General features: G+C 39.9%; 1 protein-coding gene across 1 annotated transcript in view; it reads right to left on the bottom strand.

The window, feature by feature from the left end:
- RSPO2 (R-spondin 2) overlaps positions 1–27,556 on the bottom strand; it is a 162,117-nt gene extending 134,561 nt beyond the window's left edge. The window contains 1 exon segment of the mRNA NM_001293141.1: positions 27,463–27,556. Coding sequence (NP_001280070.1) covers positions 27,463–27,556 — 94 coding nt within the window.

Below are 27,789 nucleotides of genomic sequence, written 5' to 3'. Positions count from 1 at the left end.
TCACATACACACTGAAGCATTTAACAAGTCCTTCTTTTAGACTATTCAAAAGATTAGAAAGGAAGAAAATTGTCTATTCAGTAGCAGCCAAAACCATTAAGACGGGCATACAATATGATGTGTAGAAGAAAAGGTACAGAGCACTAAGACGAGCCGTGAAAATGGTTCACTGGTCTTTTTTTTAACCATTACTTTAGGGAAGGAACAATCTTATATCTGGCCATGTAAACATCTCTTGGGTTAAAATTGGCACCTAGAGACAAAAGCATCATTTACAAAATACTTTTCTATTAACTACAAGGGCCGACCAGTGCTCTGAAACAGTATGTGCTTCCAACCCATAATTTAAGTCTGGCCCAACGTATTGATGCAATTCTGCCAAATTGCATGTGAAAAGAACAAAAATTTTAATATTCAGCCTATCAATTCCTTCTCCCAATACAACTTTGAAAGGAAATCCACATTATAGCTTTTCTAGAAATTAAAAACAAAAAACAAAAAAACGGGGTATGCAGATGAAATACTAAGTTTTTACCAACTCAGGAAACATAACTTTTTTTAAAAAATCCTCATCATTCAAGGACAATAGTTGATTCCAAGTGTCTGGAGAGGGAAAAAATATCAAGAACAGTTAAAAAAAAAAAAAAAAAAAAAAAAAAAAAAAAAAAAAAACGAGAGAGAGAGAGAGAGAATAAAGGGAAAACAGCAAAAATGGAGTCTGGAAACGGCATGAGTCAGAATCAGATGGTACCTAGAGACAGGAGTGTTTAGCAGGACTCCACAACCAGAAAGCCATTTCTTTGCCAGTAGTCACCCAGGAGAAGCAAGGCTAGCAATTAGTCATATTTTTATCATCTTCCTGCTCTTAGGTACTACTTAATATAACCTACAGGCATTATTTAGAATATGAAACATTACTACTGAATGTGAAATTCAATCAAGTACGTGAAAACACCAAAGCTATTCCATCTATAATAAATATCTGAATTGTAGTCTTAACTGCTCATGTCAGAGGTCATGCCAAACAAGGGGTATTTCTGGGGAATTTGTGACCTATGTCTTATCAGCAGAGATGCTATCACCTGATACCAACAAAAAATTTGTACACATCACCTTCAGATCACCTCAGGAAAAGTCTTAAAAAGGTTGCTGGGCAGTATGTGGCTTCTCACTCAATGACTAACTTGGTAAAGTAAAAAAGAGGATGCCTGAGGTCCACTGTGTTTATACTCACCCCAAGTAATGGGACAAGTTATGGGATTGGTGCCATGAAGATTTCTTTATTCTAAAAAGAAAATATCTACATACAAGGGAACTACTTCTGCTTTTGCTAAGTAAACACATAAAACTAATAATAGAACTTTTTGTCCTTACTATGAGCTAGGTACTATGTTAAGCACTTTTTAGGTACGGCTATCTAGTCCTCAATTACTCTAAGAAGGCAAGTCCTCTTAATATCCTTTTAACAGGTAGGAAAACTGAGGCTTGGAAAACTGAGGCCCAGAGAGGTTGAGCAACTTGAAGAAGACACACAGTTTAGACCCTACGGTGCTATCCATTAAGCATCCTGCCTCTATACACCTCATGTCCAACTATGAGCAAGAAAAATTTAGGAGAGCAAATTCCTGAGGAGCTTTAAGAAAGCAAATTCTGGGGCCACTGGGAAAGGAAGTGGGGCTCACCTATCAACATCTATTCACATTTACATTCACACTAGGCCGCATGATAACTCAATAGTTAAAAATAACAGTGTCACAAAGAACAGTGACATTACAGAAATCCACTAGAGTCAGGAAAATAAATGTATGTGAGAAAGAAAAAGTACTTCAATTTTTCTAAGTTCCAACACTGAAAATAATCACTTTCATTTACTTGGAAACTTGGCTTTCCAAAATGACGTATTCTCTATAGATACAAATAGCTTAAGCGTTACTGTACCTTTAAAACTCTAATGTTTAAAAGAACACATAAAGCTCTTTCTGTTCCATTTTGTTTTTCACCCCAAACTGGGAATTACAAAGCTTTTTTTATGTCTATCATGTACGTAATTCCATAATCTCAGAAAAAAACACTAGACCATTTTGGTGCTCTTTTTCCACTATAGTTAGTCAACGTTGGGTTAAGTCTTCAGTACCCTCCAAACCACTTGTTTCCAGGATATATTTGTTTTATATCTATTGCATTTTCAAACAATTTCCACAGCCCAGAAAAAGGCCTTCCAATGAAAACAAATTGCCTTTTACTTTAAGTGCTAGAATGTTTGCTTTCCTAAGATTTTGGACTTAAGGTATAGATCATTTAATCAGAATAATGCTTAAATTTAAGAAGCGTTTATACAAGAATAAAATCCAGCTTTTTGGATCATTTGTCACTCCTTTCATAGCACCATACTACGTAGCTCTAGTTTACCTATTAAAAATTAGTAACAAAAATATATAGACAGATGAAATAAATTTAACAAAGTAACTTTTTATTTTAGTCTATGGGTATATAGATTGTTTATTTTACTATTCTATGTTTCCTATTATTTCCAGCTTATCAAAATTAAAGGTGAAAAATGTGTTTTTTAAAAGTCACAAAAGCTACAAGGTGGCATTAATAATATCCCATTTGGGAATGAACAAAGCAAAGAAATAAATTGCAAGCATGAATAAAGGAAACAATCTTCAGGGAAAACTGCTGCCACTACCCTGGTACATGTTGAACAAGACCTGAATTCTGGCTGAGCTGGATAATCTGTTCCCCTCTCATCACCCTCTGAGAGGGGAGGGAGGAGAGGGGGAGAGGAAGTGAAGGGAGAGAGTGTAGAGGGAGGGGGGAGCATCGGCTGCTTACACTCTATGAGAGCAGGGAGAAAAGTTACCTACATCCCCAAGCACAGAAGAATCACCTGGAAAACAATTTGGTGCTCAGCTGCTTTTTCCTGGGGTCCCTTTTACTGACTTGAACCTTCAGATTTCTTCCTGGAAGATTAATTATAGTGACGGCTACAGCAACATACCACAAATGAATCAAAAAGTGAAGAACCCTCTTACACCATAAAATCAAAACCACATGTAAGGATGTGTGCAAGAGCCGAAGAACGCCTCAGGGCTTTCAGCAATGAGCAAAGCTCCTCCAGCCCCGGTGCACCACGCCACCGCCAAGAACATATTGGGTGAAGAGAAAGAAAAGCTCATTGAACTGTTAAGGGAGAAAAATCAAAACTGGTAGTTGATTTTAAGCTCACATCATTATTAAAAAAGGATGCCTCTTACTATGAAATAATCTAGAAATGCATCACTGGAGGTCACCAAGTTGAGGTTGAATGCTGCAGAAGGAGTTTGGGGATGGGGGCAAAAATTAAGACTTCAGATTTAGCCCAGTTAAGATCTGGGTCATGGGGTCCATCAGCAGAAAAGAAACGGCTGCAAAAAATTTTAAGTTTTCTTTTGAACTGGCTTCTTAACTGTACAGCAAGTCTGAGTACTAAGATGTCAAATGATTTAAATGAAATTTTAAAAATATTACATGTTGCTTAAAAACCTCGCCCATCCAGACAGCAATTCACAGAATAAATTCACCCATGTTTTGAGAAGAGTACAGACGAATCCTGGTCTTAAAAGGACTGTGATTTTGAAAGGACAAGTGGAGCAGCTGAACACAGTAGATTTGAATGTTATCTCAGTAAAGGCAGACAGACAAGGAATCAAGTCTCTAGACACAAATGGCAGAGTAAAAAAATAATGTACTCAAATTCACTCTTTGAACATGTGGCCCAGGAAAGATTCAAGGATTATAGTCACAATGAGAGCTGATGCCCCACCAGAAGGAACTCCAATCCCAAATGAAGCCTGTGGTTTTCTACTCAACTGTCACCGAAGAATTCAAATCACATGCACACAAGTGAGCTCTGGAAACTAATTGTTAGCATAGTACATATAGCTAACAGGGTAGGTCTTATGTTAAATGTTCTTACCAAAAAATTAACAACAACATTGTTAATATGAATAAAAAGGATGGGAGGAAACTTTGGAGGGAATGTCTATGTCTATGGCCTTGATGGTGGTGATGGTTTAACAGGAGTATTCTTATCCCCAAATTCATCTAATACATTAAATATGTACAGCTTTTTACCCGTCAATTATATCTCAACAAATTTTTTTTTTTTTAAATCACATGCACAACCAGGGTTCAATCAATTTAAATTTGTTTCCAGAAGTATTATCCTCAGGCATTTCCATCCTTGCTCTTTGGGAACCTTTATCAAACTAAGCAATGCCCATGTTAAAATACTGGCCTTTACATTTAAGTTTTTAAAAGTACTATATTAATATAAAAAGGAAATTTTTAGATTTTTCAGCTGGTCAAGTATTTCTAGTGTGATTCATTTTCACAATGGAAAAAAAAACTATATATAAAACTGGATCATGCAGGAACTGGATCATATAGAAATAGAGCAAACTGAACATATGCTGACTTAGAATCCTAGGTTTATGTTTCTATGAACTCACTACTTTTTCAAAGGTGTACTTTGCACTTCTCTAAGCATGCACATTTTCTGTTTTTCACCAAAAGCAGCCAGTTTAAAAGAAAATGCTCCTTCTTTTGAGAAACTCAAACTTACCAATGATTTTGAGCAAACTTCCAACAGGGATGTATTCCTCTAAAATTCAATAGAATGAATTTTAAAGATACACCATTTTAGGCAATGTCTCAAAACCATGCATGAAGAATTTACTAAAGACCTAGGGTGGGAGCAAATGTGAGCAAAAAGACACACAGAGTAAGCAAGGGGGAAATTTAATCAGCAGCAGCCAACAGTCACCTCACACTTGCTCTGTGCCAGCCTCTGTTCCAAGGGCCTGACATGTATCCTTTAATTCCAACAAAATCATTAACTAGGTAAGGACCATTACCTCCTCTTTACAAAGAGGAAAACTGGGGCAGAAAGATATAATTAATGTGATCCATGTTACCAAGTAATTAAGAAATGGAAGAATGTGGGGTGTGAAAATTTGGACCAAATGAAGAACAAAAAAATCAACTTTATTGTTGAAAGGACTTTTGGAATTACTTAGTCTAAATCTTGCATTTTAAATAGGCAGGATGTCTGGTCAAAAAGATGCGATTTAAATTCCCTCTCTCACACACACGCACAGTTTGTGGCTGAGCTAGTGAAGAGCTACTTGTCAGGGCTCACTTAGGTAGGACAGAGAGCATGAACTTTACCAGTGACTTTACAATTAAAGTAAGAATAAAGGCCTCATATGGTATACATTCTCATCCTTTTTGCCCCCCCCCACTTTTTTGGGGGTCTTTTTAGGGCCACACCCACAGGATATGGAAGTTCCCAGGCTAAGGGTTGAATAGGAGCTATAACTGCCACCCTATGCCACAGCCCAGCCATGCCACACCACATCCAAGCCATGTCTGCAACCTGCACCACAGCTCACAGCAACACTGGATCCTTAACCCACTGAGCGAGGCCAGGTATTGAACCTGTGTCCTCATGGAAGCTAGTCGGATTCATTTCTGCTGAACCATGATGGGAACTCCTATACATCCCCGTCATAACTAGGGCACTGAGCCTGTATGTTAATAGATCCTAAAACTGGAGCCATCTGCTGCTATCAATTCATCTTGCTCTCAAAGGGCTTATACTTCTTGATGGAAAGGTGTCCACAGCTAGTGGTAGAAAGCTCACCCCCAGCACAACATGCCTGGAAACTTCATTAGCAGCAATCTTCAATCTCCTCTTGCCCCTTCTCCTGCAGGCCCAGAATCTCAAGACTTCCCAGAAATTAAAAACAGGTTCTCTTCTTTAAAACGTTAAAAATCCTCAATCTTGACCAAAAATCCTTCCCATCAACAACAGTACAGTGTGACACATGCTCTCTCCCTAGAGCCCATAGACACTTCTAGAAGGAATGCCACCGGATCCTAACTCCAAACTAGTATTTCTATCACTAGGGAAGCAAAATAATCTATGGAACCTTGAACATCAAGGAATTTCACCCTATCAGTAGTAAGAGCTGACATCCCTTCTTGTTCACATCAATTAAATTCTTAAAAGTTCAAATATATATTAAGCATTATCAGTAAGAAATAAAGAAACTTTCAATATTTTTCAGCTATTGGGGGGCAATTATAAAAATCATTGAATACAGCCCAATGTGTCAGCTGTTATTAAATTCTACACATTTAGCATGAAATCACTGTACTGCACCTTTGGTATAGGTTTCTAAAGTATCAGTCACTAAGAACTTTAAGCACCATTTTAGAAACAGTGAATCTTTTATGTTTAAGGTTAAGTCCCTACTTTCATGAAATCTTTTCCTGGAACATCATCAGCTCACTTCCCATCCATATCCTTCTTTTAGCATTCTGTCTTGGATTGCTCGAATGCTGTTACTGATATTCTGCCTTTATTTGTTCAAAAAACATTTCTTTGATACCCACAGACTAGGTCCTGTGCTGGGCACTAAGCATATGATGAGAACAAGGTCACCACCCTTTTGGAGCTTATGTTTCAAAAGCTCTGGTGTGGATAAGACAGCCTATATCAGAAATGCTAGCTTCTTTCTCAGCTTTATTGAGGTACAATGGACAAATGTGTAATATATTTAAAAGTGTACAATGTGATTAGACATACATTTACATTGTGAAAGAGGTCCTCCATCAAGTTAATTAACATACCCATCATTTCACATTTACCTTTTTTTAGTGAGAACATTTCAAGCTCCAGTCTCTTAGCAAATCTCAAGGAGGCAGTACGGTGTCATCAACTATAGTCATGTTACATGAGATCCTCAGATCTTATGCATCTTATAACTGAGACCCTGAAACCTTTTACCAACCTCTCCCTATTTTCCCCACCCCTTCGTCCCTGGCAACTACTTCTCTATTTCTACAAGTTTGACATTTTTTTTTTTTAAGATTCCACATATAAGTAATGCCATGAAGTATTTGCCTCTGTCTGGCTGGCTTATTTCAGTGAGTATAATGCCCTCCAGATTCATCCACTTTGCTGCAGATGTCAACATTTCAGTGGCTTTAACATTTCAGTGGCTTTAACAAAGGACTTTGTTTCTTGCCGATGGCCCCATGCAGATATGCAGCAGGGGGACTCCCATGGAGTCATCCAGGGACCCAAGCCCTGTTTACCTGGTGGTCCTGCCACCCCCCACCCAGGGGCTTAGATCCCTGGCACCAAGTTGGCCAACTCAAGAAGAGAGACTCTTCCCCAGGGAGACTGTGGGGGCAGGTCTAGAAGCAGTGAATACAGCTCTTGCGCACATGTCCCAAGACAAAACTCAGACTCATGGCCACACCCAACTCTAAGTGAGGCTGGGAAACCTGGTCTTGCCAAATGCCCAACGCAAAAATGGGTTTTGATGAATAAGCAGTGTTCTCTCCACAGGAACAAGGAAAAAAATGCTCCATGTTGAAGAAATGAACAGTTGGAGTTACTTGGTGACCTGGTTGGTTGAAAATCTGGCATTGTCTCTACTGTGGTTTGATCCCTGGCCCTTAATACAAATCTGAGTATAAATCTAAGAGCATACCTTAGAGATGTGCCATAGGAAGCCCTCCTGCCTCACCCTACCCTGCCCCTGATAGCTTTAACTGCAGAAAACAGAGAGAGAGAAGAGAAATGCTGCTTTCAATATAGTTGTCTGGAAAGGAGCTGGTGATGAAGAGGCAGGAAAAGAACTTTCTAGTCAGAGTCGGCAGCAAATGCAAAGGTCCTGTAACAGGAACAAGATTAGAGTGTTTGAGAAACAGGAAGAGGCCACTGGGACTGAGACAACAAACAGAGGGTTGGAGAAATAAACAGTGACCAGGTCACACATGGCCTTCCAGGCTGAGTGAGGAGTTGGGGTTTTATTTTAGACATAATGGAAATCAAAACCACTGAAGCACTTATGTGGCAGAATCAAATGTTTGTTTGCTTTTTGCTTTTTAGGGCCTGCAGCATATGGAAGTTCCCAGGCTAGGGGTCTAATTGGAGCTGTAGCCACCTGCCTATGCCACAGCAAGACAGGATCTAAGCCACATTTGTGACCTATACCACAGCTCACAGCAATGCCGGATCCTTGACCCACTGAGCAAAGCCAGGGATCAAACCCAGATCCTCATGGACATGAGTCAGACTGAGCTACAACAGGAACTCCTGAATTATGTTTCATAAATAATTTCTCTGATTGCCTTGTAGAGAACGGACTGCAGGGATATCAGCTAGAAGGAGAGCCATGTGGTTCAGGAGGGAGATGGTAATAACCTGATCTAAAAAATGGCAATAGACCTAGGAGGATTCAAAATATCCTAGAGAGGGGTACAGAAATCATGGGTATTGCAGAGAAGAAAAGGAATAAAGGTTTATATAACTGAGTGGCTATTAATGTTTTATTAAATAGTGAGCTTCTCAAAGGTAAGGAAGACGCCTCCTTCTATTCTCAGTAGGAGTAATCAAACATGTTTTTCAAAATAGTCTCAAAGACTCAAGGCAACATGCACACACCATTTCCCACCTTAGAATAAGAATCAGTACCATATTCTGGAAAGCAACTGGCAGTAAGATCAAAAGCCTCACTTTTCCATCTTGGTGCTTAAGAGTATGGATGAGTCAAAACGCCTAGACTGAAATTCTAGCCCTACCACTTACTAGCTCTGTGGCCTTCGGCAAGTAATTTATCTTCCTGTGCCTCAGAATCTTCCTTTGTAAAATGGGGAGAAAAACAATCATTTGAGGATTAAATAAGATAATATGTAGCATGAAGAACAATGCTTGGCATATAGTAAGTGCTCAATAAATGTAATGATTAGCATATATTATCTGTTAGGTATAGTTTGATCAATGATTCACAAGGAAAAGAGATGTGAGAAAAGATACAAGGATGTTCACAGCAGCATTATTAAACATCTCAATATTATGTTTTCAGTATTATTAACTGTCCAATGAGAAGGAAATGGATTTAAAAAATTCATATGAACAATGACTTATAAAGCAGACATCATTAAAATAGTTATGAATATGTTCTTTATGATGTATTAAGTTTTAAAATCTTATATTTATGTTACATATAAGAGGAAGAAACATCTAGAATAATAAAAGCCAAAATGTTAACAGTGGCTATTGCTGAATGCAAAGATTATCAGTAGTTATGGTTTTCTTCATTGTCTTGTTCCCCATTTTCCAAATTTCCAACTGTAAATAAATGTTGAAATTATAACCATAAAAAGTCCACAGTAAGTGGTTTTTTAACTGATTTATATAACACAGTGTAAAGTTTTTACCACCTGCTTCCAAGAAAAAAAAAAAAAAAAACCTAAATATCTTAACAAGATGAGGTTTACCATCATAATAAATTTCAAAACTAAAGAAAATGGGACATTGGCATTCCCACTGGGGTTCAGTGATAACAAACCCAACAAGTATCCATAAGGACGTGGGTTCAATCCCTGGCCTCGCTCAGTAACCGGTGTTGCCGTGAGCTGTGGTATAGGTTGCAGATGCAGCTGGGATCTGGCATTGCTGTGGCTCTGATGCAGGCCGGCAGCTGAAGCTCCTATTCAGCACCTAGCCTGGGAACTTTCATATGCCGCAGCTGTGGCCCTAAAAAAAAAAAAGAAAAAAGAAAATGAGACATGAACTATTGGCCTTAATTACTGGATATAGCTCATTTGTTTTCTTTCTTAAAAACATACAGTTTGGGAGTTCCTGCTGTGGCTCAGCTGGTTAAAAACCCAACATAGGGTCCAAGAGGATGCAGGTTCAACACCTGGCCTCACTCAGTGGGTTAAGGATCTGCTATTGCTGTGGCATAGGTCACAGGACGCAGCTCAGATTCAACCCCTAGTCTGGGAACTTCCATATGCCACAGGAGTGGTCATACAAAAAAAAAAAAAAAAGTACAGGAGCTCCCGTGTTGGCTCAGTGGTTAACAAATCCGACTAGGAACCATGAGGTTGAGGGTTCGATCCCTGGCCTTGCTCAGTGGGTTAAGGATCCGGCGTTGCCGTGAGCTGTGGTGTAGGTTGCAGATGCGGCTTGGATCCTGCGTTGCTGTGGCTCTGGTGCAGGCCAGCGGCTCCAGCTCCGATTCACCCCTAGCCTGGGAACCTCCGTATGCCTCGGGAGCGTCCCAAGAAATGGAAAAAGACCAAAAAAATTAAAAATTAAAAAAAAGTACAGGTTGAAGAGGGTTTGGTCAGGGGGATCAATTCTCAAGAATCATTAGTCGAAGCAACTCGGTGCTTTGCCCTTTTTTCCCTGGCCTCAATACAACCCATTTCTTCACCTCACAATTCTTCCTGCTCTCTTAAAAAACACAGTGAACACACTTTACGTCTAAGACAAGCACATGCCTACAGGGTTGCATTTCTCCGGCCACAGGTTTGTTTTCGTGAGCCCTGTACTAAGTGTGTGTATATTCAAATTTTCTACCTTGCTCTTCTCTATCCTCCCAGTAGACATTTATGTGAATTAAATTTTCAGCTTCACTAAATAATAAAATTATTAAATGTTGCTATTATAGATATCTATAAACAAGAAATATAAAAACTACCTCAGTGGTAACATTATTAGTAGCAATGAGCTAGGTTTTTTAAATGGATAAAGAGAAGTTCCCGTCGTGGCTGAGTGGTTAACGAATCTGACTAGGAACTATGAGGTTGCAGGTTTGATCCCTGGCCTTGCTCAGTGGGTTAAGGATACGGCATTGCCATGAGCTGTGGTGTAGGTTGTAGATGCGGCCCAGATCCCGTGTTGCTGTGGCTGTGGTGTAGGCTGGCGGCTAACAGCTCCCATTTGACCCATAGCCTGGGAACCTCCATATGCCATAGCTGTGGCTCTGGAAAAGGCAAAAAGACTAAAAAATAAATAAATAAATAAAGTGGATAAAGCAAAGATTTCTGAAATTGGCAACAACTAGCTGCAGCTAATAAGAAAGGAATGTTCTCATTTATTTTTACAACTTTTACAGCCACTTTAGGCACTGAAGACATCCTCTCTAGACCCTTTCTTCACATGCCTAGAAGTTAAAGATTGTACAGCTAAAAACGAGCCATGATGGGCACAGGGAGCACATTCTAGGTGGCCAGCTGCCATTCAGATCGTGTTTGAGGAAACTTTAATCCTTCTCAGGTGCCGTTACTTGAATTCTACAACATCCAGTTGATCTCCTCAAATATTTTCCTTCCTCCCCTCCCTAAGCCTTCTAGAGAATGTTTCAGTAGCACAAAGTACTGTTTTTCTACCCAATGAGCCTCAGATTACACTAGGATGAAGCCACTGTACATTCACTCAGTAGCTTCTCTGAGAGCTGTTAACAGAAAACATTATCAGAAGATATCTAATAGAATTCAGGTTTTCAGAAGGTTTGCATTTCATTCCTGTTAGCAGAAGCCAAAAAGAGGGGTTTTTTAATGTCATTCTACCACTCATGTTTCACTAAGCAGAAACTGTTGGAAGACTTCACCTCCTCCATCTGACAGGCCATGGCTTGACATAAATCAAAGCATTTTATTCACTTGTAGTAAAGCTGACCCTCTGGCCAGCCAAACATGCATCAACTCCTTACCCTGAAAATTACTCTGCAATTAAAGGAAGAATGAAGTGTGCTGCCTGCTCTCCCTATAAGAACTGTTTATAGTTAACAAATTGTCTATGGTTGAAAAGGAACTGTTCTTTTTTTAATTGAAGAATTTCAGCTAATAAATGTAGAAAGAATAAAGAAAACTATTTTACAATCGATAAAGAAACTGACAATCCAGACAAAGATCATGAATCAAGAAACCATTACTTGAAAGGTTAATGGGGCCCTCAAAATGGAGGAATCAGACAGTTACCACACGAATCCTCTGATGAATCTTAGCATCACTAAGAAAGGATGGGGTGTTATGTGCTTCCTGTGTTGTAATGTGAAGTGGCAGCAGCACCTGGGAAGTGTTCCAGCCAAAAGAGTTGAACCTGAATGTAATCAAACCTTTAAGGAGAGCTTCTAGTTTACAAAGACATGGAGGAGAGAGGAAATCAAATGACTCCAAGGGAGCAAATGGAAAAATCCAGAACATCAGACTTTCTGTAGAAAAGGGATGTGATGTTTTTCAGTAAGTCAATGGCATGGAAAACTAGGTGGGGATGAAGAATCAATCAAAGAAACTTGAGGTACATATAAACCAAGTACCATGAGAGGGTGTGAAGCTAATGCAGATTCACACATATCAGCTATATAAAGACATTGGTGAGGCAACTGATGTCTGATGGCATACTGACTATGAGGTGCTACCAAGAATAAGCAATCATGTTAGGTATGTTAATGACACTGTGGTTTGGTAAGAAAATGTCCGTATTTGTAAGAAATGCATAAAGAGAGATGGTAAAATGATATAATATCTGAGATTTTAACATATAACAATAAAAAGTTAAAAAGAATAAAGAATAGATGAAACTAGTTCAGCAAAATCTCAATACTTGTTCACTCTGGGTGATGGGCAGTCATTATGCTCCTCTGCTTTTGTGTATGTTTGAGTATTTCACATTTAAATGTATGAACATTGCTGTGTAGCACTGAGAACTATGTCTACTTACAACGCAGCATGACAAAGGGAGAAAAAATTATGTATACATGTATGTGTAACTGTGTCCCCATGCTGTACAGTGGGGAAAAAAAAGAAAATGTAATTTAAAAAAAGAATATTCTTACTAGCCTTTTATATAGCACACAAGTAATTAACAGATCGACCTCCCTTGGCAGTGTCAATATTAGACACTACTCAAAATCAGAGGGAATTTAAGGCACCTCTGACACCAGATGCTACTGGACAGCAGATTGGGTTGAGATTGAAGCAATTACTTCACAAACATGACTTCATGAGGATAACAGCTCTTGGAGTTCAGTCAACTTCAAAAGGAAGCCAGTTAAACAGAGTATTTACCTTTAGATGAACAAGAAGCCAATTTGACTTGTGGATTTTTTTGGAAATATAATCAACACATTCAGGTAGTTCTTTGGGTTTGTGCAGTTCCGCAGAACTTCGGGGCAGGATGGAATTTGAGGGTCCTGTTTCAAAACCTATATCGTTATTAGCCATGTCTAAAGCATCTCCCTAGGGCTGCTGTGTGCATATGGCCAGGGAGTGACATTAATATCACGCTTTATGTGCAGAACACAATCTGGCTGCAGTGGTCTAACCTCTACTAATCATTTTACTTCTATTGTCATAACTTAACACTAATTATTATTAGGGCACAATCACTAATTACACATTCCACGGAGTTTAGAGTCAATGAGAATGAAAACATAAGTGGCCTGTGAGCTTGCTGGGTGAATAAATGAATGAGTGAATGAATTAAAGAACTCAAGGAGTTCCCACCGTGACTCAGTGGTTAACGAATCCAACTAGGAACCATGAGGTTGCGGGTTCGATCCCTGACCTTGCTCAGTGGGTTAAGGATCCGGCGTTGCCATGAGCTGTGGTGTAGGATGCAGACATGCCTTGGATCCCACGTTGCTGTGGCTCTGGAGTAGGCCCGTGGCTACAGCTCCGATTCAATCCCTAGCCTGGGAAACTGCATGTGCCGCATGAGTGGCTCAAGAATTAGCAAAAAAAAAAAAAGAACTCAGGGGTCTAACACAGGTTGAATGGGTTGACTTGCACCCCCACCCCATATATGCTGAAGTCCTAACCCTCAGAGCCTGTAACTCTGAATTTATTTTGAAATTGTGTCTACATAGCTGTAACCAAGTTAATATGAGGTCACTGGAGCAGGCCCTAGTCCAATATAAGTAGTAGTGTTATAAGAAGAGCTGAAAGACCAGCACAAAAGGGATGACAACCTCATGAAGATGAAGGCAGAGGTTGGAGTTAGGCTGCCACAAACTGAGGAACATCTGGGGCTTCCAGAAGCTGGAAGAGGCAAGAAAGGATCTTCCCCTACAGGCTCAGTGGGAGCACACACCTGCCGACATCTTTATTTTGGACTCTCAGCCTCCAGAATGATAAGAAAATTAACTTCCGTTCTTTTTAGCCATCTTTGTGGTACTTTGTTACAGTAGCCCTAGTAAATCAATACAGTATTATCACTTGTGCTGCCAATCCACTTCTGAAAATAATGACATCTAGAGCAGAACACTGGTGCAGGATGGACACCTTCACCTGTCTTATTCTTGAATCTTGGTAAATATTCCTCTTAATGAGGCCAATTCCTTTTTACAACTACATCACCTGGTAATGGCAGAATGAGTCAAAAGTCCGTGATAATCCCTTGTCATCCTACTCTTTCACAGTTGGTTTTTTGATCACAAGATCTAAACTCTTTATTTGTCCAGTTAAGATTTCATTCATAAATTCATGCTTCCATTCCCCACCATCAAGATCTTTTCGTAACCAAGTCAACCAATATTTTAACTGCCTATTCAACTTCTTCTTATGCAAAAGTGTGATTGATATGCCATCTGTTTTCAACCAAATCGCTAAGAAAATACTGTTCCCAATAAAGTTGGAGAGAGAATCCTTTACTATATCAGAGGCTTCCTGTAAAGTGCACATCAATCCATCACTCACCATTCTGTCATATTCAAGGCAAAAAAAAACGTAAGATATATGTGCATTTCTCTATCTGCTCCACAAAAATACTTAAGCCTATTATGCTTTCATAAGTGCAAGGTATTGAGTTTTTGTCTAATGCTTCTTTATTTTCCAGGCTAGTAACCCCATTAAAGAAAGCAAAGTATTTGCATGGTTTAACCCATGCTGGTTATAGTTGAATTGAAATCTGACTCTCTTAAAATTAAACATACTTGAACTTAACATCATGGTCACATTAGAATTAATAAATGCCTTTTCTTTATTAATAATTCAGATTAAATTTCAATATGTATAATATTATTTATTATTGACATTTAGGATGATGACTCAGAGGAAGACAATGCAGATTCTAAAGAAGTAATTTTGTTTAGTGTCCCCTATTTAGGAAGGACACAATTTAGATCTTAGTATTTGAGTCTGAATAATTGTCAACAAGAATTTCTATTTAGGGAGTTCCCGTCGTGGCTGAGTGGTTAACGAATCTGACTAGGAACCACGAGGTTTCGGTTTAATCCCTGGCCTTGCTCAGTGGGTTAAGGATCTGGTGTTGCCATGAGCTGTTGTGTAGGTTGCAGATGCAGCTCGGATCCCACATTGCTATCGCTCTGGCTTAGGCTGGTGGCTACAGCTCCGATTAGACCCCTAGCCTGGGAACTTCCATATGCCACAGGAGCGGCCCTAGAAAAGGCAAAAAGAAAAAAAAGAGAAAAAAAAAAGAATTTCTATTTAAATACCTATTAGATGCCTATTACATTTAGAATGGATAAGCAATGAAGACCTACTGTACCCAGTCTCGTGGGATAGACCATGATGGAAGATAACATAAGAAAGGGAATGTATGACTGGGTATGACTGGGTATGTGTGACTGGGTAGCTTTACTGTACAGCAGAAATTGGCACGTTATAAATCAACTATACTTTTTAAAATAAGTTTAAATAAAAATAAATATCGACTAGGTGCCAGATGCATTGTTTATATCTCATCATAGCTCTTATGGTGTGAGTGACCCTTCAAATTTTCTCTACACTCAATATGGCCACTCTTAAGAGATACCGTTCACTGTTGAAAAAGGGAATTTCCAGTGATTCAGGGCATCAAGAAAGGGTCTCATATTAATGGATAGTTTCCTAAATATAAGCCATAATTTTCCTCCCTATGATCCTCCTTCATTTGGTCTTAATCCCAAAAAAGGACAGAGAATAAATCACATCCTTTTTCCACATGGAAGGCCTAGAGTTTTGGAAAGGAGTGATCCTGTTCCTGCTCTTTCTTCCTCTCTCTAGGTCCAGGCTCTCCCATTTCTTTAAAACTCTCTCCCAGAATTCAACAAAAAAGATGACTACTCGAAGCTTGAGAAAGCCTTTAGAATAGTTATTATTCACTTTGAGTCACTTTCAAGTCAAACTGATGTTGAGATCACCCATAACAGCTGCAAAGAAATCATTATTTTTACTCCTACATAAAGGAACAATTAAATCACACAAAGTTCATAACTTTGGACAATCAATTTTCAAGGGACAATTGTTAAGCCCTAGATCAATTTTTCAAGACACTGTTATCTAAAGGAGGGAGAGAAAGCAATGCACAGATTTCAGTCAGGAATCACATCAGCCACCAAAGGACTTACCACCAGGAGTGGAGTGAATGGCTTCCCGTGCTCCACCACAAACTGACCTCAACCCATTAATAACATTTCTGGAAACCACCACTGTCCACTATCAAACAACATTTGGTTTTTCAAATGTTAGTCATTGTTAGTCTCCTAACCCTTACAAAGTTTCTCTACAATACTAAGTTGATAGAAGGAAAGTGACCACAAGGTACCTTTCGCCAGAAGAAGGAATGCTATCAGGGATAAGACAGCCCTGATTTCTCTGATTTCTCTCTAAACATTAGACATATATCTAGATCCTTGGATTAATGGAAAAAGTCTGAGCTAGTTTGCTCTTTATGCTCACTCAACCTAGAGCTGTTCTCTGCCATGTCTTAATACTAAGAACTCAGAACTAATTCCCAGGAGTCCCTCAAAATTCCCTTTAAACGTGACCCTTAAACACACACATACACTTCAAAGAAATGAATGTCTACAATATCACTAAGAAGCAAGTGTCTAAAATTAGAATTTTAACAAAATATTCTTCCACCTATAAGAATTATCCCAAGGACAAGTCAAAAACTAGAACTGTCTTCATTTATATTTAAGGGTGTTAACCTGGGAGTCCCAGGTACAATTCTTCCCAATCCACTGGGATCATTCAGTGCAGAGTCTTCAAAGACCAGTTACAGCTGTGGAAGACCTGAGAACAAGAAGTTCTCCAAAGACTGGGGGTGGGCGGGGCGGGGGCAGCACAAGACGCAAGCACTTGGTCATACATTGGTCACAATCATAACCTCGCTATGATTCAAATAAACTGAAACCTGATCTTGGGTGGGGGGAGCAATGTGATAAACTAAACACGCAGGTTAATGAAGATACAGCACAAATCCCTCAACATTAAAAGCCAGATTTGACTACAAGAAAGAGGCCTTAGAACATGAATGTAAGATGATCAGCAAAGAGGGGCCAGAGAATTTTTAAATCCTAGTCAGACTTTATTACATAGAGGGGAAAGAACACCTTAAAAAAAATAAACTGTGGATTTTCAAGATCAGACAATCTTTACCATTCTCAAAGGGCTACAATTTGAAAGATCCATTGAAAGAATTAGGTCTCTACATAAAGATTAAAGAACTTGGCAAACAATTGTGAAGTATTAGTCACTTGGTCAATCCTGAATTTTACCAGGTGCTTCAAGTTTTAGGCATGCACTTTATAGAAAACATTCTTTAAAAAAAAAAAGAAAAAAGAAAAAGAAAAGAAAAACTGATGTTTTCCAAAGTGGCTGTAGAAGCTGGAATCCACCTCCAAGCTAAACAATCTCTACCATTAAAGGTACTACAGATACTAAAACTGGAGGCTGGTTAAGTCTGCCCTTTAAGTCTGTGAGGGCCTTGTCAAAAGGAGTCTAGGGACCAAAACCAGAAATGCTCAGTAAAAGTGAAAGCTCTCTCTCTCTTTTTCTCTCTCTCCTTTTCCCCCTCCCTCTCTGTGAGGAGGTCAGGTTGTTCACTGCATCAATCTTACTGGAAAGAGTAGAACAGGTTTGCTGTTTGAACCTACGGGGGGAAGAGCAAAGCAAGCACAAAATCTACACTTCAGAGAACAAAGCGCGAGGAAAAGAATGCATAGTGCGCCCTCTATCGCTCTGCGTGTTTTAATTGCTAAGTGGCTGGTAGGATTGCTGAATCCAACGATGGGTGAGAGACTGTGGCTGTCCCTGCAGAAAAATTGCACATGTGCTGACCCAGCAGCAAAGATCCAGCAGAAGCCCACTTGACCAGAATTGAAGAGTGTTCAGCCTGGTTCTTCCCAGTCTGTGAACTGGCAGTGTGATACATACAAATCCTGTCACTGCCAGCCCTTCATCGTCATCGGCTGAAAAATTTCAACACTGATTCCTAAAACTTTACGTAACTGTTTAGTTAACAAGATAAAAATTAGACCATATGAGAAGTTTTAACAGAACCCCGTATTCAGTGTACTTATTTTTTACTTTCATAAACTTTTTAGGGGAAGGAAGAGAATTTGACAACTATTGCCTTTGAGAAAGGGATTAATAGCCAAGTAATTATTTACTGAAACAGTCTTGCGATAGTACTTCAAATGTGTCTTCACACTGTGAAGTGTACTCATGTACACCTGGCAAATGGCTGTAAACCCACACGTGGAAAACAAACTTTCAGGAAACAAATGTCCATGTCAATTGAAAGCAGCCATCTGACATCATGCAAATAAAGAAGGCCTACCTCCTATTCCTTTAACCAAAGCTTCTTACCCTGTTGAAGGAAGGATGAACCCATGGCCACTTTAAGACTTCAGTGAAAGCTCCAGGCCCTCTCTTTACACTCTAAAAAGAAACAGAAACTGTTTTGCTATTTCAGGAGACTCACAAAAATCATGGCCCCACCTCTGGACCCCAAGTTAAGAAGCTCTTGCTCAAAAGAAATGTGCTGAGCCAGCTAACCTGCTTTATAAGTGCTCCTAGTATCCTTCAGCAGATGGTAAAAATTGGACAGTTTCAAGTAACTGCGAAGGTTTTCTCCAAATGACTAGATGAGACCGGGGGAGGCAAAACAACCTATAATTAGTTTCTCTACATCTTGAGAGTAAATAAAAGTAACATTTACTTAGCTTTTCTCTAAGCTGTTTTGGCTATTCTGACTATATGATGGTTTTATGATACACATACATATGTATAAATTACATATATGTACACACCTACAAACATATATTGATACACAAATACACACATACACACATATTTGTTCTGGCTACTGGAGTACCAGACATAAAAGAGATTCCTTTAATTCATATTCAAGAATAATGATGAAAAAATTAGGAACATGAGTATGCAAGTTTTTAACCAGATCACACTTACGGTCCTACATCTCAGTTACTTGACAACTTCAGCCTTCAGTTACATAATACTAGCTATTTTATTAGCGTAATTATGAGTTGTAGGAAGTTCTGAAGCTCAGTAAAATTCTGGGTCCAAAGAACTTCTGAATGGGTTCAAAAGTGATTTCTTTTTTTAAAATGAACACTTACATTGAAAGTGTACCATGTACAGGAAAAGCCAGTGGATTCAAGAGGGGTGAATTCTGGTTCTCTTTCTCTTCCACTTGACTATTATTTTAAAATTACACCTTCAGCAAGCAGCTCACCTTCTTTATTAGTCAAACCAGTCCCACGTCCTTCAAAGGGTAGTGAAATGTGAGTGCTCTCCTGGAAGGCACTGTACAAAAAATTGTAGTCTATTCATACCTACAGAAGAACTTATTCTAAAATACATGCACAAGAAATAGCAAAAAAAAAAAAAAAAGACAAAAAAAATAAAATAAAATAAAATACATGCACAGCTGTGTCTTTCATAGGTATGTTTACAGCACTATATCTATTTCTAAAGTCATATAGAAGATTGAACATTTGCCAGCACTAATTTATCTATGTTATTAATTATGACTGCTTTTTAAGACAATAACAACTATTTTTTCTATAAATGATTATTCATACAAAATGTTTGGGGATGAAAATCTCTTAGGATCACCTTTCTGTAGAAGTTTTTTTTGTGGTTTTTTTTTTTTTTTTTTTTTTTTTTTTGGTCTTTTGTCTTTTTAGGGCCATACCTGCAGCATATGGAAGTTCCCAGGCTAGGGGTCCAATCAGAGCTACAGCTGCTGGCCTATACCACAGCCACAGCCACGCTGGATCCAAGCTGCATCTGTGACCTACACCACAGCTCATGGCAACACGGGATCCTTAACTCACTGAGCGAGGCCAGGGATTGAACCCACAACCTTATGGTTCCTAGTCAGATTCACTGCCACTGTGCCACAATAGGAACTCCCTGTAGAAGTATTTTTAAATACAGGTAACTCTCACAGAGCTTCCCCTTCCCTGTCCCAAATTCACCAGTCTTTTGTGATACTCTATTATTCATATAATGAACAGGTATATGAATACACACACATACATACACAATAGTTTACTCTGAAATTCTGAAGATTATCAGAATAGACTTCAGAGTAAGGACTGGGCTGGGGATACTTTTTTATGTCAGTGTTGCTTGTCTTTAAAGAATAGTAAATAATGAAATTATGCCTATTATCTAATCATTCATTAAAACTCCAATTTGGCATAAAGAACTTCAAATTTAAAAGAAAAACTTTTCTCATTAAGATATAAACATTATCTTAAGGGCAAGCAAAGTATCATAGTCAGAGTTCCTGTTTTGGCTCAGCAGGTTAAGAACTCAACTAGTATCCATGGGGATGAGAGTTTAATCCCTGGCCTCGCAGAGTGGGTTAAGAACCCTGCATTGCCACAAGCTGTGGTATAGGACACAGATGAGGCCTGGATCCCACAAAGTTGTGGCTGTAGCTCTGACCGGCAGCTGCAGCTCTTTCGACCCCTAACCTGAGAACTTCTATATGTCACAGGTGTGGCCCTAAGGAAAAAGAAAAAAAACCTCATTGTCAATGATTTTTTATTCAGCCATCATTTGTGGAGGAAGCAGTCTATTCAGCCTGGTTTGGGGAATTAAGATGAATATGCCAAAGTTTCTCCCAAGAGGAGCTTAAAATATAGTGAGGGTGACACATGTGGCAAGTTAATCAGAATAAAGGGGGACACAAGAGTGCTTTGGGGGTAGCATAAAGAGCTAAGAAAACTACTGGGGAAAAATCCCAGGAAGGTTTCTTTTTTGTGTGTGTCTTTTTAGGGCCACACCCTTGGCATATGGAGGTTCCCAGAGAGGGGTCAAATTGGAGCTGTAGCCACTGGCCTACACCACAGCCACAGCCATGCAGGATCCAAGCCACATCTGCAACCTACACTACAGCTCATGGCAACTCAACCCACTAAACAAGGCCAAGGATCAAACCTACATCCTCATAGATGCTAGCCAGGTTCATTAACCGCTGAACCACAACAGGAACTCTCCCAGAAGGCTTTCTAGAGAGAGTGACATTTTAGCTGGGCACCGCCACATGCTCAACAACACAAAAACATGAAAATACAACAGGGTGCTTGGAAATGAAATAGTCTGATATAGCTTAAGCATATAGTACTTTCATGGTGGTGGAAGGTTAGAAACAGGCTGTGGTCAGATGGTGGAGCCTTTGAATGCACGGGGAAAGAAGCTGGAATTTATTCTGCAGTCAATATGGAGACCTGAGGGCTTGGAAATGGTTAGCAAAGATGTACCATGATCCCATCTGTGGATCATGCTGAGAAAAATTCAATGTGGCAACACTATAAAGGATGGAGTGAGGAACAAGTGGACAATGGGAGATGTGGAGTCAGTGAGGATCTGAGCTAGGAAATACCTTTGGGAAGTATGGGATGGATATAAACAACATTTCTGATACCCACTAAGACTGAACGAATCAATAGAGAGACAATAGGAAAGTTAGGAAAGTCAAAGACTGCAGTGAGGTTTCCAGCCTTGATACATAGAAACCCATGAGCAAAAACAAGGAATACAGGTAGAGGAACTCATCTGGGAGAAGGCAGAGAGGAGGAAATGAATTGTCAAGTTTGAGTGGGCATAGAATAGAACATTCATCTGTCTATGAGGGGGCATGAATAGGCAATATCTGGGAAATCAGAGTGTAATAAAATCTGAAGCTCAAAGGCAGGGTAGAAGTAAAGGACTTTACATGGAAAAGGCAGTTGAGGATACAGGGATGGATAAAATCCCCCAAGAGAAAGAAGAAAGGCAAAGAAATACTAGCCTGCTACCCTAAATGAGGGCACCAGAGCTGAAGAACGCACAGAATGTGGGAGGTGAAATTAGAGCACAGTTGTCAATAACCAAAGGAAGAGATTTTTTTGGAAAGGAGGGATCATCTCAGGGATGGGAGGACTGAAACCACATTGGTGGGGTTTGGTATTGAGTATTAATTAAGTATGGATGACCATTAAGAAAACTCTAAAATGGTGGAGGTAGAAGCCAGATTGTGACAGACTGAACAGTGAATGAAGCAAACAGGATGATTAGGCAACACAAGAGAAGGGTTGAAGTGAAGAAATGAGGGGTTGGAACGTCATGTAAGGAAGAAGAAAATGAAGAATTTTAGGATGAGGGGGATGGCAGCATGCTTGAACAGAGGGTGACATACAGAAAGGTCCTGGAACAGAGAGGACTAGGGGAGGGTGAGCTTTGAAAGAGCAGAAACACTCTCTGCTTACTCATTCTTTCTTCTAGTCCTTAACCCCCTCAGCTCCCCCTTTCCTCTGTCCCTTCCTATTCTGTCATCCTGAGAAGATGACAAGTGAGAAAGAAGGATAAACATCCTTTTAGCGACAAAAACCCAATGCTCCATAGTCATAACATCCTCCCTTCCACACACACCTACATATATGCATGTAAATAGATATGCCTTCCCTATCATATATAAATTATTTATGTACTTTATTAATTAGCATCTTCATATTTATTTCAGCCAAAAATGTTACAATTTATACAAATGCAACACTGTATCTAATGGTCAAGGCTTGACTGCTGCAAATAATGGAAATTTACACAAATATAACAAATGCAATACTGTATCTAACGTCAAGGCTTGATTATTGCAAATAATGAAAAAAAATAATGAACAGAGAAAATTTTTAATTTTATTTTTATCTCAGGGATTACCACCTTCTTTTAGCAGAGTGGTTATCAAGTATTATGCCAAATGATTTGTCATCTATTTCTTCAACTTGAGAGGGATGAGTGCTTATTTCCAGGAAAAACAATGGTTCAAAAGGCAGTCAGTTGGAAAAAAAGAAGTAAAAAGTAGCCTAGATAATCCATAAACTGGCCATTTAGTTTCTGAGTAAATCGAGGTGGTTTTGCATTAAGAAATGAGAAGTGTCATTTCTAACTTGTGATTTCTGTACATATTGGATTCTACCCAAGCTGGATTTATAAACAGATAATGAAAGCCAGAATTAAGTGGAGGGTTGGGGAAATCTCACCTCTTTTCAATCACTTCCAAATCTTAAGAGCGTAATTAATAAGATGTTGGTTGGGGCACGGCAACTTTCTAACCTTTCTAACCTCTGTGTGCTGGTAAGATACTGGCCAGAAAAACTCAGACTTATGCTGGAGGAAAAGCCCATTAACAAAAGAGAACAAGAGAAAAGAACGTATTTATGCTGTAAAGTTAAGCTGCAAAGGGAAGCATCACATGAGCTTTTCTGAAATGCTCTGGAACTTAAAAAAGCAAGCATACAAAATGTTTTTTTGAAGCTTTTAAGCATAGGTTAATATGTTCCATGTGCCATTTTGTATTTTGAAAGGATACTAAGAGAAATAAGCTATTATTAAAAGTACTTGTAAAACTTGTCACTTCTCCACATCTCTTCAATTTTTAAAAAAATACAAGTAAATTTAGCCCCATAAGTTCTAAGAGAAAACATGTATTTTTTTTTTAAACTACCTTAGCTGCCAGAAACATACCACACTATTTGTGATAAACACTTCAGTCTCTTGGAAGAGGCCAAATCCAATCATAGGGAAATGAGAGATTAGGGAGGGAGAAGCTGAGGCTTCAGTGGGGAAAAGGCTAGCAAAAGAAACACTTGTCATACCACGCCGCCTACCATCAGCCACCAGAAACACAATCATATGTCTAGGAGCCTTGCTGCTTTTAAAGAGTTTCATCAAGAAGTATTCATAAATCCCTGGTAAATTTGTGACTGGGCATATAAAAAGAATGAAAGAAATATAAATTTAAACCACTACACACCAAGCTCAAAAGATCCCAGAAGACCTAACAAAGTTATGATTTGTCTATTCACCTTTCAGTTAATTCAGCCTGAAATGAGGCTTACAACCATTCCAACAAGATAAAAAAACAAATCAAATAACAGTTTACCTACAAATCAATCATAAGAAGTCCCAAGACAGATGCAGGCAGCAGGGGTTAATGGTAGCTAATAATGACTGTGTTTTTGAAGGAGACTGGAGGGTGAGGAGGCCAATGAGTTATGACTGTTACCACAAAGACAAAACATTGTCAATCAGCTTTTCAGAAAGTTGGCATGTGTCTCCCCTCTAGGAGATACTCATTCTCGGTATTGTGTTTGTGCCTAACGTTCAAATGTATTGCTGCCAGGACCCATTAGTGATTATCAAATGCATTTTTATTGTATGGTTTTGTTTTCTAAACAGCAGACGAAAGACCAGTAGGTGACAAGTGTTGTTTATGATGGTCTCCCCCAAAGTCCTGCCTGACATTTTAGTTTCAATCCTTTGGCCACATTTTGAAATAAAGCATAGAGTTAAATGATATATTTGCTCTCTATCCCAGACTGGATGCAATTGATTTTAACTGACTAAATTATCTGATCTCTGCCAAGAATTTTATTTCATTAAGAAAATGATATTATAGAGCATCTGAGATCATAGAGCAGACTAAACATAATGCCAAAGGAGTTCTGAGAATGCTCCACAGTGAAGGTTTGATTATTTGCAGATGGAATATGAAAAAAGAAAAAGAATCAGATCCCAGGCATTAGCCTAACCAATCCTGGTATCACTGCTGCCTACACCATAGGACAAAGCCAAGAAAATAACTCATCTTCCAAGCCACAACACCTTTTCTTAAGGTACTAATCACTTTTCTTCCTAGAAAGTAATATTTAACTGCCACTACCCAAAACAAAGGGAAAAGGGGAAGTGTTGGTACCACAATAGGCGCTAGCATGTCAACTGTCACTGCTGACAAGATTTGGCTAGTAGTCAAGCATTCACCAAGGAACTAATTTAAATCAATCTCCTTTGGGAAGCCAATTGTTTGGTATGCGCAACAATTGGTGTAGGATCAATCAGTGGACATGAGATCAATTAAAACCAGCTTAAGCCTGTGAAGAGAGACAATTCACACAACCTGAGTTAGATCTCTATTCATTTCAAAACTCTCACAATGCAATCCTTAAGCTTCCTTGCAAAGCAGAAAAGCTACTATCACCCTACACTGTCTAGCCAGCCCTTTAAGTAGTTCCACTTTTAATTAAAAACACAGTACACCCTTTGTTGGCATAGATAGTGTGGTCACTTTTAAGGACCGCAGTTATTTTAGCCAGAAACTTGGGATTTGGGAAGAGACATCTTTTAAGAAAGAAAAACACATACACATACATTTTGATAGCAATTTTTTTTTCTCTTTACAACCTTGCTGATTTACATGTACTTTCAGCATGGGAATTTTATTAACTGAAAAGTTGGTCTGGCAAAAGTTACTAATGCACACTTTAAAACTGGATTTCTAAATGTCAGCACTTGGATGTGTGGGGGTAACTCCCATGAAGTTTTGCTAAAGCAGCTTCGAAACAGGTTTTGCATCAGATACCTAAGGAGGCAGAGGCAGAACTTTGGAGATGGTACTGGAAAGAAAAGCATGCAGTATCGCTTCTGGCCGCAGGAGTGCTATAATGTCGTTCTCCAACAGATAGCATCTCCGCATTAAATTCTACTAAAACAATATGCTTGATTCTTCCTCGCTGAACGACAATGGGCCAGACTGTGTGGATCAGAAAGACATTGCTGAATTAGCAATTCATCTAATAAACAAGAACTTGGCAAGGATTTTAGATATTTCTGTATTTTTGAACACATTAAGTAAGCACTTTGGTCTTTTCAACCAAATAGACTGCAACTTATAAGAGGTGGGGGGGAAGCCTCTCCAAACACTTTGACCACAGTGTAATCAAAAATTGCCAGCTCTACCAAGTGATACCTAGAAAGAAAACACTAGGGTGGAGAAAGGAGGTGGGGGGTTGGGGGTGAAGGAAAATAGAAAAGGGCTTTTCCAAGACTTTATCAAACTTCCATGGCCTTCGGGAAGAAGCTTCTCCCTAGTACTTTTATTCAGAAAAACTTCTGAAAATTAACATTTTCCAAATGTCAGAAAGGAGAGAGAAAGGGAGAGAAATAGGGGTGAGAGAAAGGGGTATCCTTCTTACAAACCACAGATGCACAATGTCAGTTGGAGAACAGAAGCAGCGGACACCACCATTTATCTCGAGCTCTGCCCTCCGCAGGCTAACCTTCAACCCTGAGGGTAGGTAAGAACAGCGAAATAACGTCCTAAAAAGCTGTGAAAAGTTAGGGCGCAAAAAGCTCTCTCCAAAATCTGGATGCAAGACTGGAGATTCCATAAAACGAGTTATAAACAAACCACATCACAGGTCTAGTGAGATGTTTATATCCCAGAAAAATCAAAATCTGTTAACCCAAGGCAAATTCTAACTGCGCAAAAGACCAAACTGTTAGACCAAGACAGATAAACTCTAACGTGCTGCTGTGCACCTTCCAGGAGCTGTAATGCAAGATGAGTGTGTGTGTCTGGGCGGGGAGGTGAAGGGGTTGTGGTTTGCGTTTAAATCCTTTAGAAGACTTAATTGTGTTTAGCAGCCCTCCCCCTAAAATGCAGTTGGATTAGCTGCACCGCAGCAGGACTTAGAGTCAGAAATAAGGGCTCACTAAATCTTGAGGAAATCTAGCTCTCTGAAACCTTTCTGGAGGCTTCCATTCGCCTCCCCGCAGCGCACACAGGTGATGGAGAGGAGAGGGGCGGCTAAAAAGCCGCAAGTGAGTTTCACTGAGTACAGAAACCTCAGAAATAGTTGCTTTTGAGGGAAGTAAACGGAAAGGGCAGAGTCGGGCCTGTCCCCAAAACACCACTCTGCAAGAGAGCGTTCCCCAAAAAAACCTGCGCACGAGTTGGGGCTCAATGCAGAAAGTTCAGCGGATCATCCCATCTAGTTTTAGGGTCCAGAAAAAGAAATCAGTGTTGCCCCTTTCCTGGAATGCAGGCCCTCCCCATCGACTTGATAGCCCTCCCCAGCTCTCGCGCTCGCAGGCAGACACACACACACCGCACAGTACTAGGGCCTATCCAAAGCGATATGGGGTCGGGGTTTGGGGCGCACGTGGGTGGCCAAGGAAGACACAGATGAGGTGCAAGGGAGATAGTTGAGAGGACTAAAATGAGAACGATGAAAAGAACAAGAAACAATGAATGCCAGATAAAACGAAAGAGAGGAGTTCAGAATTAGAAGCCCGGCAGTTAACGTGGGTATGGACCGTACCACTTAGCCCTGAGCGCCCGCAGGACGCTCGGCTCACCCGGCTCGCCGCGCCTTCAGGGGAGAAAAAAGAGATTTCGGCGGACGGAGCTCCGGGGCTGGGAAAGTGGGGAGCGGTGGCGCGCACAGGCGGGGTTGGAAGGCAAGGTCCTGCCCACCTGAGCCCCGGAGCGAGTGCCGCCACGCGCCCGGGCAGAGTAGAACCCACCTCGCTTACTGCGTCTCCATCGATTGCCTTGGCAGTGGCTGTAATCCATACAGTTCAGGATGATGAGGGCAAAGGAGAAGAGACGAAACTGCATCTGGGCGGCCGGGCGGGGGAGAGACGCCTCTCAAAAGTCAGGGAACTAGAGGGCTCATCCGAGGAGCCAGCGCCGACTGCGCTGCGGTGCAAGACTCAGAGGCAGAGTATCCTCTAGCTTCAGGGCCCGCACTGGTCAGTTCGGCGCAATCAGCATCTCTCCGCCTTGAACCTGAGAGGCGAGGAGGAGAAGCCCTGTGGAGAAAGGTCCGCGGAGGCAGCAGCCTCTTTACG

This window comes from Sus scrofa, chromosome 4 (genome assembly GCF_000003025.6).
Source record: "Sus scrofa isolate TJ Tabasco breed Duroc chromosome 4, Sscrofa11.1, whole genome shotgun sequence".
NCBI classification, from domain to species: domain Eukaryota; kingdom Metazoa; phylum Chordata; class Mammalia; order Artiodactyla; family Suidae; genus Sus; species Sus scrofa.
The sequence above is the reverse complement of the archived record's forward strand: the minus strand, read 5'-3'. Positions and strand labels throughout refer to the sequence as shown.